We start from the raw sequence: 16,192 nt of genomic DNA, 5'->3' as shown, positions 1-16,192 counted from the left end.
GTCTGTCTCGCTCACAGCTTCTCCGCACTGCACCACGCCGCTCTGACGGGCACCACGGAGCTGCTGTCTCTGCTGCTGGAGGCCCAGGCCACCGTGGATATCAAGGACATCAACGGTATTGTGACGGCAGAACAGCTTTCCCAGCTGAACCCGTGTCACCAGACAAACCCATAACTCGGTTCATGGCTGGGGAAGTCAACTGGGGTTAAACTGACTGAAACTTTCTGACACTCTGAGCTGCAAATAAGTTTGACCCATATGAATAAGTGTGATTCACTTTGAAGTTTGTCTGCCATGCCTTGACAGCAGTGCAACGACAAATATCTTCAAACCTCGAGTGGAACAGATTTAGTAGAATTTGTGCAGGAGTGGCATCTCGGCTGCTGAGACCAGCGGCGTGTAGCGACGCCTGTGAGGTCCGTTATAGATTCTGAAGTTTCATTTTACAGGTTGAATTTAAATTTTACCGCTTCCCGCCGACTTGTCAGATTTTAGACTCGAGGGTCAGCCTGTTACAGCAGCAGCAGACTATTAAAATAAAAATCCCCTTAGCTAACATTTATGAAATACAACATCAACCCTCAGGGAGAGAGAGAGCTGAGTTCTGCAGCAAAGGCTGTGATTTCATGAGCAACTACTCGATCACGAGACGAGATGTTTGGAGATTTATCAGACTCACTGCAGCAGACGACATTGTACGTTTCATCTGTCGTTAATCAGCAGCACAATGAAATGTGAACCGTCCAGGTGACTTTGTTTATTTTTCTCATTGTGAAAGATGGTAGTTTCATCATATCGCCTTGGATCCAAGGAGGAATTGTGAAGCAGCACTTCTGTGGCGGACTAACGAGAGAAAGGTTGAAACTGAAGCAGCAGAGGCAGAGATCTCCTGACTCAAAAACACTGGATCCTACATTTCCCATAATGCAGCGTGTCTTAGCCTACTTGTTGAACAATGATGCCTTTCAAACTCCATGCTTTAACTTTGTAACAGTGGCTTTTGTTAAAAATATGTAATCTCCTGAGCCGAAGCTGAGATAACCTGATAACCCTGATGACGTCATGTATTTTATCTCATCTCGCCACAGGAGACATCATGCAACTGTTTTCAAAGGCTCCTGTGACTAGTTAGTTAAAGTAAAAGTAGATGTATTTGTGGTTTGACATCTTCTCTTTGCAGCTCTAGCAAGAACAGCATCTTGTGTCGGCGTCTGAGCCCCTCTTCTGATTGGCTGACTGTGATTGTAGCCTAAAACTCTGCTAAATGTAAAGCAGACGAGTCCTGACACCTCGCTGCTTCTCTCTCGTCGTCTCGTCTCATCCCTCGCTCTCGGTTCTTGTTCCTGTCTCCAGGCATGCGTCCCGTCCACTACGCAGCGTGGCAGGGTAAAGCTGACTCTGTCTTATTGTTGCTGAGAGCTGGTGCTTCAGTCAACTCGCCGTCCCACGATGGACAGATACCGTTACATCTCTCTGCTCAGTATGGACATTACGACGTGGTGAGTACACACACACACACCTCAGCCGCCAACGGCAAAGTTTCAAGGTATTACCAGTCCTCGCATTTCACTGAAATCTACTCCCTTTGTGTCTCAGCCTGTATTGTCCACCAACAATACAAGTAATACCATTAATGCCACAGGTACAGAGTCTACAGGCCCTGAACACACACATTCCTTTACCTCAACCTCATCCGTTTGGCTCCTGGAATGTCTTAATGGACAGATACACATATCATGAACACACACCTCAACCTGCCATGTAAGGCGCACCGGGCCGTGACCTCTTTAGTCCAACAAACACAAAGCTGACAATCCTGAACACAGGCTGGAGCAGAGCTATCACATGTTCCTCTGCTTCTGTTCAAAGAATAAAAATCAACACACACACAGAGGACGTGTCGGGATGATTGGCGTGTGCATAATACATGAGGTGATATCACTTACGTTATCCTTTCACTCTCAGTCTGAGATGTTGCTGCAGCACCAGTCGAACCCCTGCCTGATGAACAAGGCGAAGAAGACGCCGTTAGATCTGGCCTGTGAGTTTGGGAGGCTGAAGGTACGACGACGTTTGTGTATCTGTGTTGATGCAGATCCTGTTCCCCACATATAGACTGGTTCTCATAAAAGAAGAAGCTGAAATAGTGAAATAAATGTTAAAAATAAAGAGATAGACCAAATAATTTACAGTCTGCACTTCCATTTTATCCTCTGTTGTAAACCCTGGTTTTGATATTGACACTAAAGGAACACACACAGGATTTTTAAGGTCGATATCGATGTTTGAGTTAAAAGTGTGCAGCCGTGCTAGTGAGGTTCTAAATTAGCTAAATGCTAATGGCAGCATGCTAACACACAGTTCACCGTCTTAGCAGCTTGTTAATTAAAACAGCTGAGGCTGTGAATCTCATTAGTTTAGCAGCTCTTTGATCATAAACAAATTAAAACTGATCGTCAATCAGTTTTTTAGCACTGTGACCAAAATTTATACTCTGCAGAAGATTTTATATTTAAAGAATAAACCTGTTTCTAAGTTACCTCAGATATGTTTGAGGTATTTCTACATATAGAGAGCAGTCTGACGTTTGTAAGGACCACTGCTCTGGTCCTCGGAGATTTTCTGCTCTTTTCAGTGAGAAACTGAGACTAAACCTCCGTGTAATGATTTGCTTCATTCATGTAGTTTTTCTAATCCAATTATTTGCATGTGAAAAGACTCTTATTTAGTCCTTTCTTGATGGAACGGCCTATGTCAGACATGAACTATGGCTCTGATGAAGTGACCCAGATAGATTAGGCTTGTTTGAGTGAAAGGGAAATGGGCTTCAGTGGCATTTCTTGGACACACACTGTAACGTTAAAGGGATTGCACATTGCAGTGTGTTTTACTGCTTGTCTGTCACATCGGTGGATAAGCCTGGCTGTGAGATGTATAACTGGCCCCGTACTTCAGAATTAGACACACACACACACACACACACACACACTTCCAGCGCCTGTTAAAATGTTCTCTCATCTGCTCTGAGTTTGCAGTTTAGCTGTGAAAGAATAGAAAGCTTCAGGCTGTTTTTGTGACACAGACTTTGTGTGTGACTGGAGGCTATAGTATCTTTAGACAGCTGCTGAGTAGTGGATAAGCTTCTGTGTGCTAGCTTGACCCTACATATTAGTCACCATATACAGTATATATATTTTAGTTTGTGTATTTCTACCACACAACCTCAAGTAGTGTGCCTTTGCATATATATATATATATTTCTGTGTCTCTAATGCTGTAATTCTTGTCCTGATTCTGCCACTCTTCTGTTCTCGCAGCCAACGCTTCATCTTCATTTTGGTGTGTTTCATTTCTCCCTCAGGTGGCTCAGCTGCTGCTGAGCAGTAACATGGTGGCAGCGCTGCTGGAAGGCGAGGGAGGGCACGACGGCCTGGACTCTCCGACGACCACACCGCTCCACCTGGCAGCCAGGAATGGACACAAGGACATCATCAAGTAAGGACGCAGCGAGGAGCAGGGTTGAAATGTGACGGCTGGTTCTTTCTGACACCTTCTCTCTACTTTAACCACAGCTGCTCCTACACCTCTGCTACTGCTGGTGGTGTTACTACCACTACAGCTAGTGCTACTGTTACCCCTACTGGGGCTATCAGTGCTACTACCATTATTATTGTATCTGCTGCAGCTTCTGCTGCTGCTAATGAGGTCTGTGGTTTTAACACAAGCTCAAGACATTTTCTGGTTTGATTCTCCGACATAAAATGGGTCAGTAAATCCCCCACTCCTGATGTTTGAAGCTTTTACGTGTCTTAAAAAAGGCGGTTGCTAACGAGTGTCTGTCAGTGCTATTACTACTACAACACTACTCTAAATATGTTAGTACTGCTACTATCACTGATACTACAGAGGATACCGTGTGTAATACAGGTGATAAACCTCAGCTAGCTTCAGAAACAAACCCAGTGACACTCGTCGTTAGTCCCACTGACTTCACACTTTTCAGACAACCTGCAGTGGCTCAGTATATCTGAGTAAATATGTGTGTACTCAGCCAAGTAACTCCACCCTGCCTCTCAGACATGCTGCTAACGATTACCATCCTCTGCACCATCAGATCTCTTTTGCAACACCCTCTCCATCCTCGGTTCTTCTCCTGAACTGGAATGTTGAATAGCAGACGTGCAGGAGAGAAGTCGAGGCTCTAACACAAAAAAAGAAAAAAAATATTCACTGCATTAGCAGACAAGTTTATTCAGAGTTTACTCAGCAGAATTTGCCTGTGATCTCCCACAGAGGGATTTATGTCTCTTCAAAGAGTGCCATACTTATGCAGCAGGCGTCTTGCAGTACCTACTTTTTGTGTAGCTGGTGAGGTTTTCTAGGTCTGGTTGGAACTGGAGCTGCAAACGTGCACACAGAAGGGAACATGTTGTTGTTGATGTTGTTAGTTTTGTGTGTGTGAATTCCCTAGCATGGTCTATACTTGATGTATACATGCAGTGTAGTTTCTGTGAGAGGAAACCAACTGCTTATCTGCAGGACAGAGACGAAGGAGTCTAAGCTTTATGACAGTTTTCAGACATTCAGCCTTCTCATGGTTTCACACCAACAGGATTAAAACTGTTGCTGGTGAGTAAAAGACGAAGGTGCAGGTTACAACAGGTTCACTGCATCATGGTTTAATATTCCTCCCATCTCTCCAACACACGTTGTTTTTTTCAGATGAAGTTGTAATTATAATAATCATATATTTTTAATTTTTGTAAATTGTGATGTTGGGTCTTATAATGTTGAAAAAGTCACAACATAATGAAATAAAGTTGTTCTAACTAATTTTTAGATAAATGTTATTCTCAGATCATGACCTCTTCAATACTCTGTCCAGTCTCACTTCACGACACCTGAAAACTACCTCTGAGTTTTAACTCTTCCTGTGAAGGATCTGTCTGTCTCCATCATTTACTGATGTGAAGCACAGTTACCTCCATGCTCCTTGTTGCTGAATATCCTGTATTTGACTTTAGATACTGCAGACTGTCTCGCATTTTGTCTCTAACATGTTTGACAGTCGGAGACGTGCTGGATGCAGAAGTGTAGCATCCACTGGCAAGAATGTGCTCGCAGTAAACATTCAGAAAACACCCTGCACATGAAGCTGGATAATATCCTACAGCACTGTCTCAGTGTTGTTTACATCTTTAAAACCTGACTCAACCTTCACATAGCGAGCCTCCTCCTCCTCCTCCTCCTCCTCCTCCTCGTGCACCATTCTCTGGATACAGTGCCATCAGCATTCCTGCATCTGGACCTCTGACAGGCCCAGAGAGATATCTGTTAGCTTGTGTATGTGTGTGGGTGGATAAGTGGGGGGTATATGGCTTAATGAGATGTTGCAGATGTCTGTAACAGTTGAATGGATGAATCTGTTTCTGAGCACTGCCCGCGGCTCTACATGTGTGTTTCTGATTTGATTTCCTAGGTTGCTGCTCAAAGCTGGTATTGACATCAACAGAACCACCAAAGCGGGAACGTCTCTGCATGAAGCTGCCCTCTACGGCAAGACTGAAGTAGTGCGGCTGCTGCTTGATGTAAGCAAAGATGACACAAATAACATTTCAGGATTTACAGGACGTGATAGTTTTGTATTGGAGTGCAGATAGAAAACTTCACACAACAGTCCCAGTGTTATTCTTTAATAAAGGAGGGAGGGTTTGTTTTAAAAGTGCACCTCACCCACACTAACCCCATCGTGTGTGTGTGTGTGTGTGTGTGTTTTTAGGCGGGCATCAACGTGAACATACGCAACACCTACAACCAGACAGCTCTGGACATTGTCAACCAGTTCACCACTTCTACAGCCAGCAGGGAAATCAAACAGCTGCTCAGAGGTTGGTAGAGCTCAGGCAACATTTCTGATAAAATAATTCATTGGTGCTTTTATGAAATTTGGATTTTTAGTGAAAACTGGGAAACAGGTTTGTGCCTTTGGATAATGACTCGGTATGTTTCTGTCTCTGTGCAGAGGCATCAAGTTCTCTCCAGGTCAGGGCGGTGAAGGATTACTGGAACCTCCACGACCCCACCGCCCTTAACCTCCGGGCAGGAGACCTCATTATGGTACTCGTCTCTGTGTATTATCTGTCTACTGCAATAAGTTGTAGGTTCACTCTGTTTCTGCTCGTTGAGTTTTGAGACGTCACATTTCATCCTTAAGGTTCTTGTTGTCTTTGTCTTTTTGAGTTTTATGTTTTCTTCCTTATAAAAGTGAGTTTTCCTCTCACCTCCCTCCGCTGGGTGAAGGAGCAGGGTGTAGTAGCTCGCAGTGCGGTCTGCCACAGTTTTCTGTTACAACAGCTGAGGTTGGTGAAGATCAAATTCTACACATTGTGGCTTAAAAAGAAAACACCAGAGTTATTGGTGAGCAGCACCTCCACCCACCAGTCACCTCTGCACATCACACAGGTTGTGAGAGCTGTAATTCATCAGGGTCTAACGTGTGAGCTGTCGTGTCTGTCGGCCACGAGCTTGTGACTCTTTGATCACCATCTTAAAAGGAGGAAACACTGCACTGTTACTTCTTGACAGGCTTGTGGTTTGTGTTTTTGTCTGAGTCATTGTCAACTGATACTTTTGTAGAAACTAAAGTCGTATCTCTTTCATGAGACGGAAGTGACAGATATGGAAAAGATGCCGGTGTGGATTGTCATTGATCACATGTTCACCTTTTGCTAATGTTAGTTAAAATACAGGAACTGTAACGCTGGTCTTATACAGGTGTTCTATGTTATGTTTCTCAGCTGCTGTGAGATCAGTGGCTTCGCTCGTTGGCAGTGTAAAGATTATATGATGAAGACTTTTGTGAGTGAAGTGTTGTTGTTAGGATTTGTGTGGGATGTTGCAGGGTAATTTGGTGTACCCTGAGTAGGAGACCACAGCTCAGAAACAGGCACAAACTTGTTGCTGTCACTCTCTCATTACCAGCTTGTTTGCTCATTCCCCCACACGCAGTGTTTGTACTATTTCATCTGTGTGCATTTGCGTGTGTTTATGTGCTTACCGATGTGTATTTTGATATCTGTATAGAAGTGATTCTGACTTCTCTGACTCCTGTATGAACTCCTGTGCTGTTGTGCATCTTGTGAGAGGGCAGAGGTGTTTTTTTTTGTCCTCTCCAGGCATTTTGTTAACACTCAAAATGAATAGACTGTGTATTTCCAGCTCATTGGCTCTCTCATTATGGTCTTAAAAGCATGCCTGGAGGAGTCACACACATGACATGCATACTTGAGAGCTGATGTACAGCTGATAGGAGACAATGTTTGGAAAGCTGTCTTTTTATCCCCACAAAGTTAAAAGGAAATCAGGGTTGATGATTTTGTTGGCGTCAGGTCCTGGAGCAGCACTCAGACGGCCGGTGGAAGGGTCACATCCACGATACTCAGCGGGGCACGGATCGAGTGGGCTTCTTCCCCCCGTCAGTGGTGGAGGTCCTCAGCAGAAAAGCAGGTACGCAAACAAGCAGCTCGCACAACACCTGCACAAACGTTACGACACTCCGTGGTGAAACGTAACGCAGTTTTTGAGGTATTTAACATTTTCTCAGCCTCAAACAGATTCGACGTTAAAATTCTGCTTACGTGATAACACAGTGATATCCTGCTTATCCAGAGTGGTCGTAGATCAGGCGAGGTAGTTCAGACGTCTCTCTCCCCAGCGGTGTGTTCCAGGCTAGATAAGATGTGCGGTGTCTCCGTCGTGTTCTGGGTCTTCCCTGAGGTCTCCCACCAGTTTAACAGGCCTGGAAATCCTCAAGGAGAAGGAGCCTGAACCACCTCGACCGGCTCAGTTTGACGTGAAGAAGCAGCAGCTCTACTCTGAGCTTCCTCCAGATGTCTGAGCTCCTTACCTTATCTAACTGAGCACTCTCATTTTGACCACTTGTATCCGCTGGTTCATGACGATGCACCAGTCCACCTTCATTTTACCCTCCCTCATGAACAAGCTGAGATACTTCCAGCTCACGCTGCACACAATGCAAAAGAATGACTGAGCTTGAGGAATAAACGTTAACTATCACATCATATGCTGACTATAGCAACTCAGAGACACATTACACTCGGTTCACTGGGGGGCTGAGCTGACAGAGTGGTGTTAAAAGGGCTAACTTGACCCGGGGCGATGGTTATATCTGGGCTAAGAATATATCTCGCCACTTGGACACAAGCAGGATCCTTCATGTTGGCATGTGTGATCACTGGAGGGTTCAGCGTGCTTGTAAATCATCAGATTTAATCTGTGAATGGAAGGAATACGAGCCCTCTGCTTGTTTTGCAGCTGTAAAGCCACTGACATTCAAACAGCAGGACGAGCGCAAGAAGGAGTCCAACAACAACAACAACAACAACAACAACAACAGGCATAGATGCACACACATGAGGAGACACTTGAGTTCTAGGTCCTCAACAAGCCAGGCTACACACTCACACTCACACACACAGACTCACACACATTAATAGGATTAGTATGGCCAGATTGCCGAGTGTCAGCTCAGTGCTAAAGCCCTCACAGTCTACGATGGGATATTATGTGCTGTGTGTGTGTGTGCTCACGCTTTGAGGGAGAAGAGACAAGAGGAAGAGAGTTTGACTTAAAGTCGGTGACAGGCTCTTTGCTTATGAGGCAAACTCAGCAGTGTATATGTGTGTGTGTGTGTGTGTGTGTGTGTGCCTGAGCTCTGTGATAGTGTCAGTGGTGTCAGCAGCCGTGGACCAACAACAGATAAAGGAGCAGTAAGCCCTCTCTCCCTTTCAGCAGCTCCTTATGTAACACCACAGGGGATTCACAGTGAATTTGCCTTTTTATCTGTTCCATGTATTCAATGAACAAGAACAGATGATAAAGCTCACACTTCAGAACGGTTGGTTTCCATTGCAGGCTCACAGCATGTTCTCATACCTGTGCATGCAATCCAGACTGACTGCACACATGAACGTTCCCTCACTCATGCATGTCCATCTCAACCCGGACCTGTCTCCCTGACCCTAGGGGGCACTCTCTCCCGCCAAGCCTCCATGCCCTGCCACCGACAACACTTTGCATCCAGAGCTCCTCCCTCAAGCCACGGCCCCGCCCCTCAGACCGACGACTCATACACGCTTGGCTATGATCCCGCAGGTACACCACACTCTCACACACACACCTCTTCCCATGTCACATCACGCCCTCCCAGGTTTCACATTTCCCGTCCAAACAGCTCAGTCCCGGTCTCCTGACCAGTCCTGTGGTGAGCTTGGTAGATCCACTCCCAGCTCTTCAGTGTGTGGATCTAAAGTGTGTGTGTGTTTGTTAGGTGCTCCACCAGGCAGTCAGCTCTCAGCCCCAGCTAGTCCTGCTAGTCCCACTCAGGACATTTGGGTCCTCAGGAGATCCCCCACTGGTAAGAGTGTGTGGCCCCAAACCCCTGACCCTGTGTGAACCTGTAGACCAGCTCCCAGTCCCCACCACTCTGATTAACTGGGCCTCTTTAAGGAAGCTTATTCCCGTCTTTATCCTTTCATATCCCGAAGGTTTGACCTTACGATGCCGTCCTGCAAATCCCCCCCCATCACAAACCCCCACCCCCTCTCCACCCACACCCCAATAATCCAGTAACCATAACTGTTTTCTCACAGCAGGACATAATGGTAAGTGAACAGCTTTTTCTCTGACTCCACTGTCTCAGTTTTTTTTTTTTTTTGCAGCTTGCCTTCCTTCCACCCTGTGCAGCAAAAATATAAAACACTATTAAAACAATTTCTTTTACTAAACAAAGAGACTTAAACACACTTAACACACAGTGTGTTGCATACTCAATCTGTGCACAAACAAGAATGTGAAAATGGCAGTTAGTGGCTTTAGGGGCAGTTACATGCATGTTACATGCGCTCGTTGTTTCTTGCTCGTGTGGATTAACTTTTGTGTGTCATGAAAAAGTCACACCATGTAACTCCAGCTTATATTTCTGTTGCTGTAGAGGTTGAACAAATGATACACAACCATTAGATTTTAGAGTTGAGAGCCAGGCTAGCTGCTTGCTCCTGCCAGTCTTTATGCTAAGCTAAGCTAATAGCCTCCCTGCCTTAGTTGCACACTGACTTGTTAAAATAGTTTTTTATTTTTTGCAGTGCACTCAGCCCAGAGACTTACTGTATATGTGCGACATACACCCTATAATCTTAGTCTCTTTCTCTTTTTCCCAGCTGTCAGATTCTCTGCAGGTCTCATTTTACCTCTCTGTTTTCTGTTTCTCGTTCTCCCTCTGTCAGGTGACAGGAACAGTGTTGGCAGTGCCGGCAGTGTGGGCAGCAGTCGCAGCGCCGGCAGCGGCCAGAGCTCTGAAAGCAGCCACAAACAGAACGGGACTCAGAATCGCCACAACACTGACACTGGCAAGGTTAGATCATTTACTGTCAATAACTGTATGTAGGATTATATTACTGGAAGAACTGACTTGCTCAGATGGATATTGTCCTTATTGCACCTTCATGTCATTGCCCTCCATGTTTTCTGTGTGCAGCCGGCGCCCTCTGCTGGTGAATCCGGAGACCATCTCCACAGTGCAGGAGCTGACCGCAGCAAACAGGTCGATGGATCCTCAGGTTCGTCAGGGAGTGGAACATAACCCACCTTCTTCCTCTGTGGATAATAACTCTCAGGATGTTTTTTTGTCTGGTTTAAATTGTGTATATATGTCTGGTTAACCTTCCTGCCTCCACCTGTCGCCAGGTGTTCGCTCATTGGTGAATGTTGTCTCTCTGTAAGTGAGCCCAGTATAGACCTGCTCTGTTAGGATTTGGAGCTACATAAATGAAAACTGTCAGAGCAGCACACATCTCTCTCATGCAGAGACAGTGGTTCTGTTTATTTTGGCTCTTTCCACAGAGTCTTAAAGCCTGAGCTGTTTTGATCTCTGCAGCCTCTCTGGATAACAGTCTCTACTGTGCTCGGCTCGCTGCTCCAACACACTACATCATGTTATCGGTTTCATTTCTTCTCTCACTTCACGTCATCCTCATCCTTTATTCTCAAAGTATTACTCATTATTTTCTCCTGCTCTGTTTTCTTTCTTCTTTTAGTTTCTGCTCTTGAAATCTGAGATATTTTACTCTCACAGTGGTTTCATTTTTATTTCCAGTAAAGAAAAGAAGGAGAACTTAAATCAAACCACTTTGGTTCTTGAGACTGAGATGATTTTAAGGAGTGGCATCCAAAATGTACATCATGGTAAACGGCATCAAAGCCAAGTCTTTAACATCACTTTACCTGAGGAATTCAGTTAAAGACAAATGTAGCAGTGGTGCGTTTGTTCTGTTGCTGGCGTCAGTCTGAGAGGAAATGAGATGGAGGGAGAGAGAACGGACTTACCTCACCACAGAAACCAATAAAACCACCAGTTTCTCTCAATCTCACAGCCTGTAAAAACACTCGACCACCTCTCTGAAGAAACGCTGGCAGAGCTGATCGACAGGTGCAGAACTGCACATTTTCAGGGCTTTGCAGATATTAAGGATTGACATTTTGCTCAGTGGAGCCAAGGGTCGCTGTTGACCTGAGGGTGAAAAGGAAGGAGGCTTAAAGTGACGGAGAAGAGAAATGAGGAGTGGGAGGGAGGGGTCAGAGGGAGGAGACAGGAACAAAAGAAGAAGGAGCAAAACATATCTGTTAAATGAAGAAGAAAGACGGAGAAACAGAACAGATCAGTCGACCAGACCAGTGTGTGTGAGATAGGCAGAGGGCAGGATGAAGTGCCAAACATCAGGAGCTCTGCCTCTGTTTTCACTCCTGAAGGGTAAGAAGTCATGTGCTGATCTGATGACGAGTGATGTTTTTGTCAGGGGATGTTTAATAGGACCTGTTGAAGTTCTCTTAATGATTTTATTCCATTCTTATATAATTTTGACATTGAAGGGTACACAGTTTGTTGTTTCTCCTCCTGTTGGGCTCTCTGAGGAGCAGAGTACCTCTCAACACAACACTTGATGAAGTTTTGTCTCTCAGCCTGAGGCCAAATTCCTCTTCACTAGACGCTGTTTGACCTGCACGAGCTACAGAACTGTTAAAACAACAAACAATAACCACAGCGTGTAACGGAGGGATCAGACCAAACACACCAGAGCTGATATTTTTGCACAAAGTAGCAGAGGAAGTAAGAAATGAAGAGCTGAGATGCTACAAACAACACTAATCTGATATCTGTGTGTGTTCACAGAGGGGCTTTACAAACAAAGCTTACTGTAAACTGTGCTAATTAAAGAGAGGACGGTGTGATCAAAACGTTTGCCCCGGGCAAGAGAGAAGGAAAAGAGGAGGAGAGGTGCATTCCTCAGAGATCTGTGGTGATGTGTCACGACTGTAAGAGAGATGAATTATGAGTGTGTTCAGTGAGCTGTCAGAACAGGTAGATAACAACAACTTCACCTGGAGAGAGTGGAAAACGGACTCTTTGTTTTCCACTGGTAACTGTTAGTCTCTGTTCTGTCAAACAGTGTCGTCTTGTTTCCCTGTGTCCCTGCACTCACTCACAACAAAGCGCCCGTCGCCGTGTACGATTGATCGTGTGTGTTTTCTAGGTGGTTCGCGGCGGCAGGTCAACGGCACTCCTCAGAAAGGCTTCATTAGGCCTGAACAGCTTCTGGAGGGCAAGGTGAGTTCAGTCACTGTAGGTGTGTGTGTGTGTGTGTGTGTTTAAGAGGGAAGCCTCATAAATCCTCCTCTCTGCTGTCAGGACGCTGAGGCCATCTACCAGTGGTTGTGTGAGTTCCAGTTGGAGCAGTACACATCCAACTTCATCAACGCAGGATATGATGTACCCACCATCAGCAGGATGACGCCTGAGGTGTGTGTTAGCATGTCTAGCTTGTAAATACGTTTGAATCAACAGTTATTACCATTAAAAATAAGACCAAGCAGACAGAGAGTAAAGTTTCCTCTCAGGAGTTGATCCTTTGTTTTGTTTTACTCGTTCACTGACTGTCTCCATGGGTTTTGTTCTTCAGGACCTGACGGCCATCGGAGTCACCAAACCTGGCCACAGGAAGAAGATCTCAATGGAGATCGGCAAGCTCAGCATCCCTGAGTGGCTGCCTGATTACATTCCTGTGAGAGAGCGTCTTTGTCGAACCCTGTGCCATCATGGACACACTTTCAGTGTAAATCCATCGGTTACTGATTTCTGTCTCTGTTGGTCTTTGTTGCCTGCAGTCGGACCTCGGGGAGTGGCTGAGTGTGATTGGACTTCCTCAGTACCAGAAGAGATTGTGTGACAACGGCTATGACTCCATCACTATTGTCAAAGACATCACCTGGGAGGACCTGCAGGAGATCGGCATCACCAAACTAGGTGTGGGATTAGGCCAGAGTTCTCTGGAACTTACTGTGAATGTTCTTTGCGATGAAAAAGTAGCACTGCCCAGAAGGCGTTTTCGAACCTCTTGTAAATGCGACAGTGGCTGAAGCTCTCGGCTAATGCTAACTCTGGCTATGTAGCGATAGCAAAAACTACCTGAGTCTTGAGGAATCAGGTGAGTCACTGTGTCGTTATCCTGTAATGATTGTTTTCTGTGTTTCAGGTCATCAGAAGAAGCTAATGTTAGCAGTGAAAAGACTCTCTGACCTTCAGCGCGCTCGGAACCATGCCGACAGAAGTGGAGGCGGGACTCTCAGACGGAAGCCTCCCGCCGCTCTGGAGCTGGTGGCTATCGAACACACGCCAACACACAACGCGCACGCTCACACACACTCTGACGCTCCGTCTGACAACTGCTGCCCCTCCCCTCGCACGCCCAGGGCCCTCCTCTCCTTCCAGGACAGCGAGCTGAGCGCCGAGCTGCAGAGCGCCATGATGGGCAGGGCTGGAGGCGGAGCCACAGAGGCGTTTGGTATCAGGGGCGTGACCTCTGCGGCAGCTATATCCGCCATGTCAGTCAGTCAGGAGAGCATCAGTATGAGGTCACGTGGCTCAGGGAATTCTGGGAATTCTGGACATTCAAATTCAGGATATTCTCAGGAGCACCAGGCCACACCGTCGTCTGCCAGAACGTGCCAGCCGGTCTGAGGAGAGTCTGGGCAGTGGAGGAGGTAGTCCTGGAGGCAGGAGTAGGCAGAGACCCACGGAGATGTGGGAGCACCAGAGTCGGTCTGTGACCCCCAACAAGCTCCCCTTCTCCCCCCTCACTCCTCCGCTCACCCCGAGCAAAATGCCTCGCTTCGCCTACCCAGCTGTCCCGCCCAAGGCCAAACACTTCCAGTCCCCAAACCGCCTCCATCAGCCTCAGCACCACCCACCCTCCTCCCCTTCCTCTCCGTCTCCACAGCCCTCCCCCACACAGAAGAACTTCAGCTACCTCCACGCTCAGACAGGAGGCATCAACGGGGCTCCTCGGGTGCTCTCCAAGCCTCTGCCTGGAGCTGTCCCCGTGCTGGGACCCCAGCCCGGCCAGGCCCCAGCTGACGACACCCAGAGGTGCCTGCAGAAGAAGCGCGCCCAAAGCCTGACTCGCTACGCCCTGTCTGACGGGGAGCCGGACGAAGACGACGACCTCGCTCCCCGCTGCACCTCGGCTTCCTCCGCGGCGATGCCCTCCTACGCCACCTTGTCGCGCAGGCCGGGACGTGGGCACACCAGCGCCACAGGGGCCCAGCGCCACATCAACCGCAGCCACTCCTTCGCTGTGCGCTCCCGACGCAAAGGCCCGCCCCCACCGCCACCTAAGAGGATGAGCTCGGTAAGCGGCAGCCCGACACGGCAACCGGGAAACGGGAAAGTGACGGAGCCGGAGGTGAAGGCAGGAGTGGAGGTGGAAAGCGCCGGCAGCGTGAGGAGCATCGCAGCCAGACTGGAGGGAAGCAGCAGCAGCAGCAGTCCATCCAGGAGGATTGATATTCCACCAACTCACATCCCTCAATCACCTGTCTTTAGTCCGGTGTCCTCCCCGATTCCACATGGAATTCCTTCTCACATCATTCTAATGCACAGTAAACCTGTCCCCGCCTTGGGCCTTGGTGGCTTAAGAAGGACAGGAAGTGAGAGGACAGAAGGAGACGCTGAGAGACAGAGAGGTGGAGGTACAGACGGGACATCTGAGGAGAGAGAGAAAGCAAGAAGAAGTGAGAGAACGTCAAAGAGTGCTGCTGCGTCTCCAAAGCACAGCTCCAGCGACCATCTTCCCTTTGCAGAGGAGGGTAACCTCACCATCAAACAGCGGCCCAGGGTTGCAGTCGTCACCCGGGCCGACGCTGAAGTTAAGACTCCTCCAGAGGATCCAGTCCAGACCCCAAACAACCTGGAGCTGCCAGAGTTCAACCTGAAAGAGTCTGACACAGTGAAAAGACGACACAAACCCAAAGACAAAGATGCGTCCACCCCAGAGGAGCCGTCTACACCCAGCAAAGACGACAACCGCCCACAAATCACAAACCACAACGGAAGCACACACATTGATGTCAGGACACAGAGCGAAGACGAGGCTCAGAGAAATGTTTTCCAGAGGGTGGGCTCCATGGGAAAAGGCCCGAAGCCTCCGGTGTCCTCAAAACCCTCCAGTCCTCTCAGCAGACCGACGACCCCACAGAAAACAGTCTGCTCAGCACAAGGCAGCGCGCAGACAGCCATTCCTAAACTAACCAGCGTACAGATTCACACCGTCTCACCGAAGCTGGGCGGCAGCATCCACACGCAGACATGTCTACCCAGTCCTAAAGCTGTCAGACACCCGCAGACGCCGATGTCCAAGCCTGAGAGTCCACAGAGAGCTGCTGCTGCATCCAGACTCCCTCAGCTCAGCACGGCCTCTGCATCAGCACCAGGTAATCCTGATTTAATCTTCTCCAAAGACGTTAAACTAGTTCTCTGACTGAAAATCTAAACCAGCGTTTCATCCCTCTCAGGACCGAACGTCAGCATGGTCCAGAGTGTTACATTCGCCGCTCCGTCCTCTCCAGTGCATCCCCCTTCATACTCCACCTCTGCACTGCCGGGCCCGATGGGGAAAGCTGGAGCGGCCCAGGCCGGAGTTGGCAGGTCTGGAGGTCCTGGCTCAGAAGAGGCTGGAGCAAACCAGCACGTCACTGGAGGCTGCTCTCAAAGTGGTGGAGAACAAACTGGCACAGGGGAGCAGTGTGGACGGGTAAGGACAGTTTTTTTAGTACTTGTTAG

The 16,192-nt window shown here is 47.6% G+C and overlaps 1 protein-coding gene across 1 annotated transcript in view; it reads left to right on the top strand.

Annotated features, from left to right (window-relative positions):
* LOC108885269 (caskin-2-like) overlaps positions 1-16,192 on the top strand; it is a 37,633-nt gene that overhangs the window by 19,229 nt on the left and 2,212 nt on the right. The window contains 20 exon segments of the mRNA XM_018679535.2: positions 18-115; positions 1,354-1,499; positions 1,966-2,061; positions 3,362-3,495; positions 5,480-5,588; positions 5,780-5,888; positions 6,023-6,117; positions 7,389-7,506; positions 9,046-9,174; positions 9,350-9,436; positions 10,305-10,432; positions 10,556-10,637; positions 12,609-12,682; positions 12,764-12,874; positions 13,035-13,136; positions 13,240-13,378; positions 13,608-14,077; positions 14,079-15,843; positions 15,925-16,052; positions 16,054-16,163. Coding sequence (XP_018535051.1) covers positions 18-115; positions 1,354-1,499; positions 1,966-2,061; positions 3,362-3,495; positions 5,480-5,588; positions 5,780-5,888; positions 6,023-6,117; positions 7,389-7,506; positions 9,046-9,174; positions 9,350-9,436; positions 10,305-10,432; positions 10,556-10,637; positions 12,609-12,682; positions 12,764-12,874; positions 13,035-13,136; positions 13,240-13,378; positions 13,608-14,077; positions 14,079-15,843; positions 15,925-16,052; positions 16,054-16,163 — 4,230 coding nt within the window.

Source organism: Lates calcarifer, linkage group LG23, assembly GCF_001640805.2.
Source record: "Lates calcarifer isolate ASB-BC8 linkage group LG23, TLL_Latcal_v3, whole genome shotgun sequence".
Taxonomy (NCBI): domain Eukaryota; kingdom Metazoa; phylum Chordata; class Actinopteri; family Centropomidae; genus Lates; species Lates calcarifer.
Note: the sequence above shows the minus strand (reverse complement) of the source record. Positions and strands in the feature narration are given on the sequence as shown.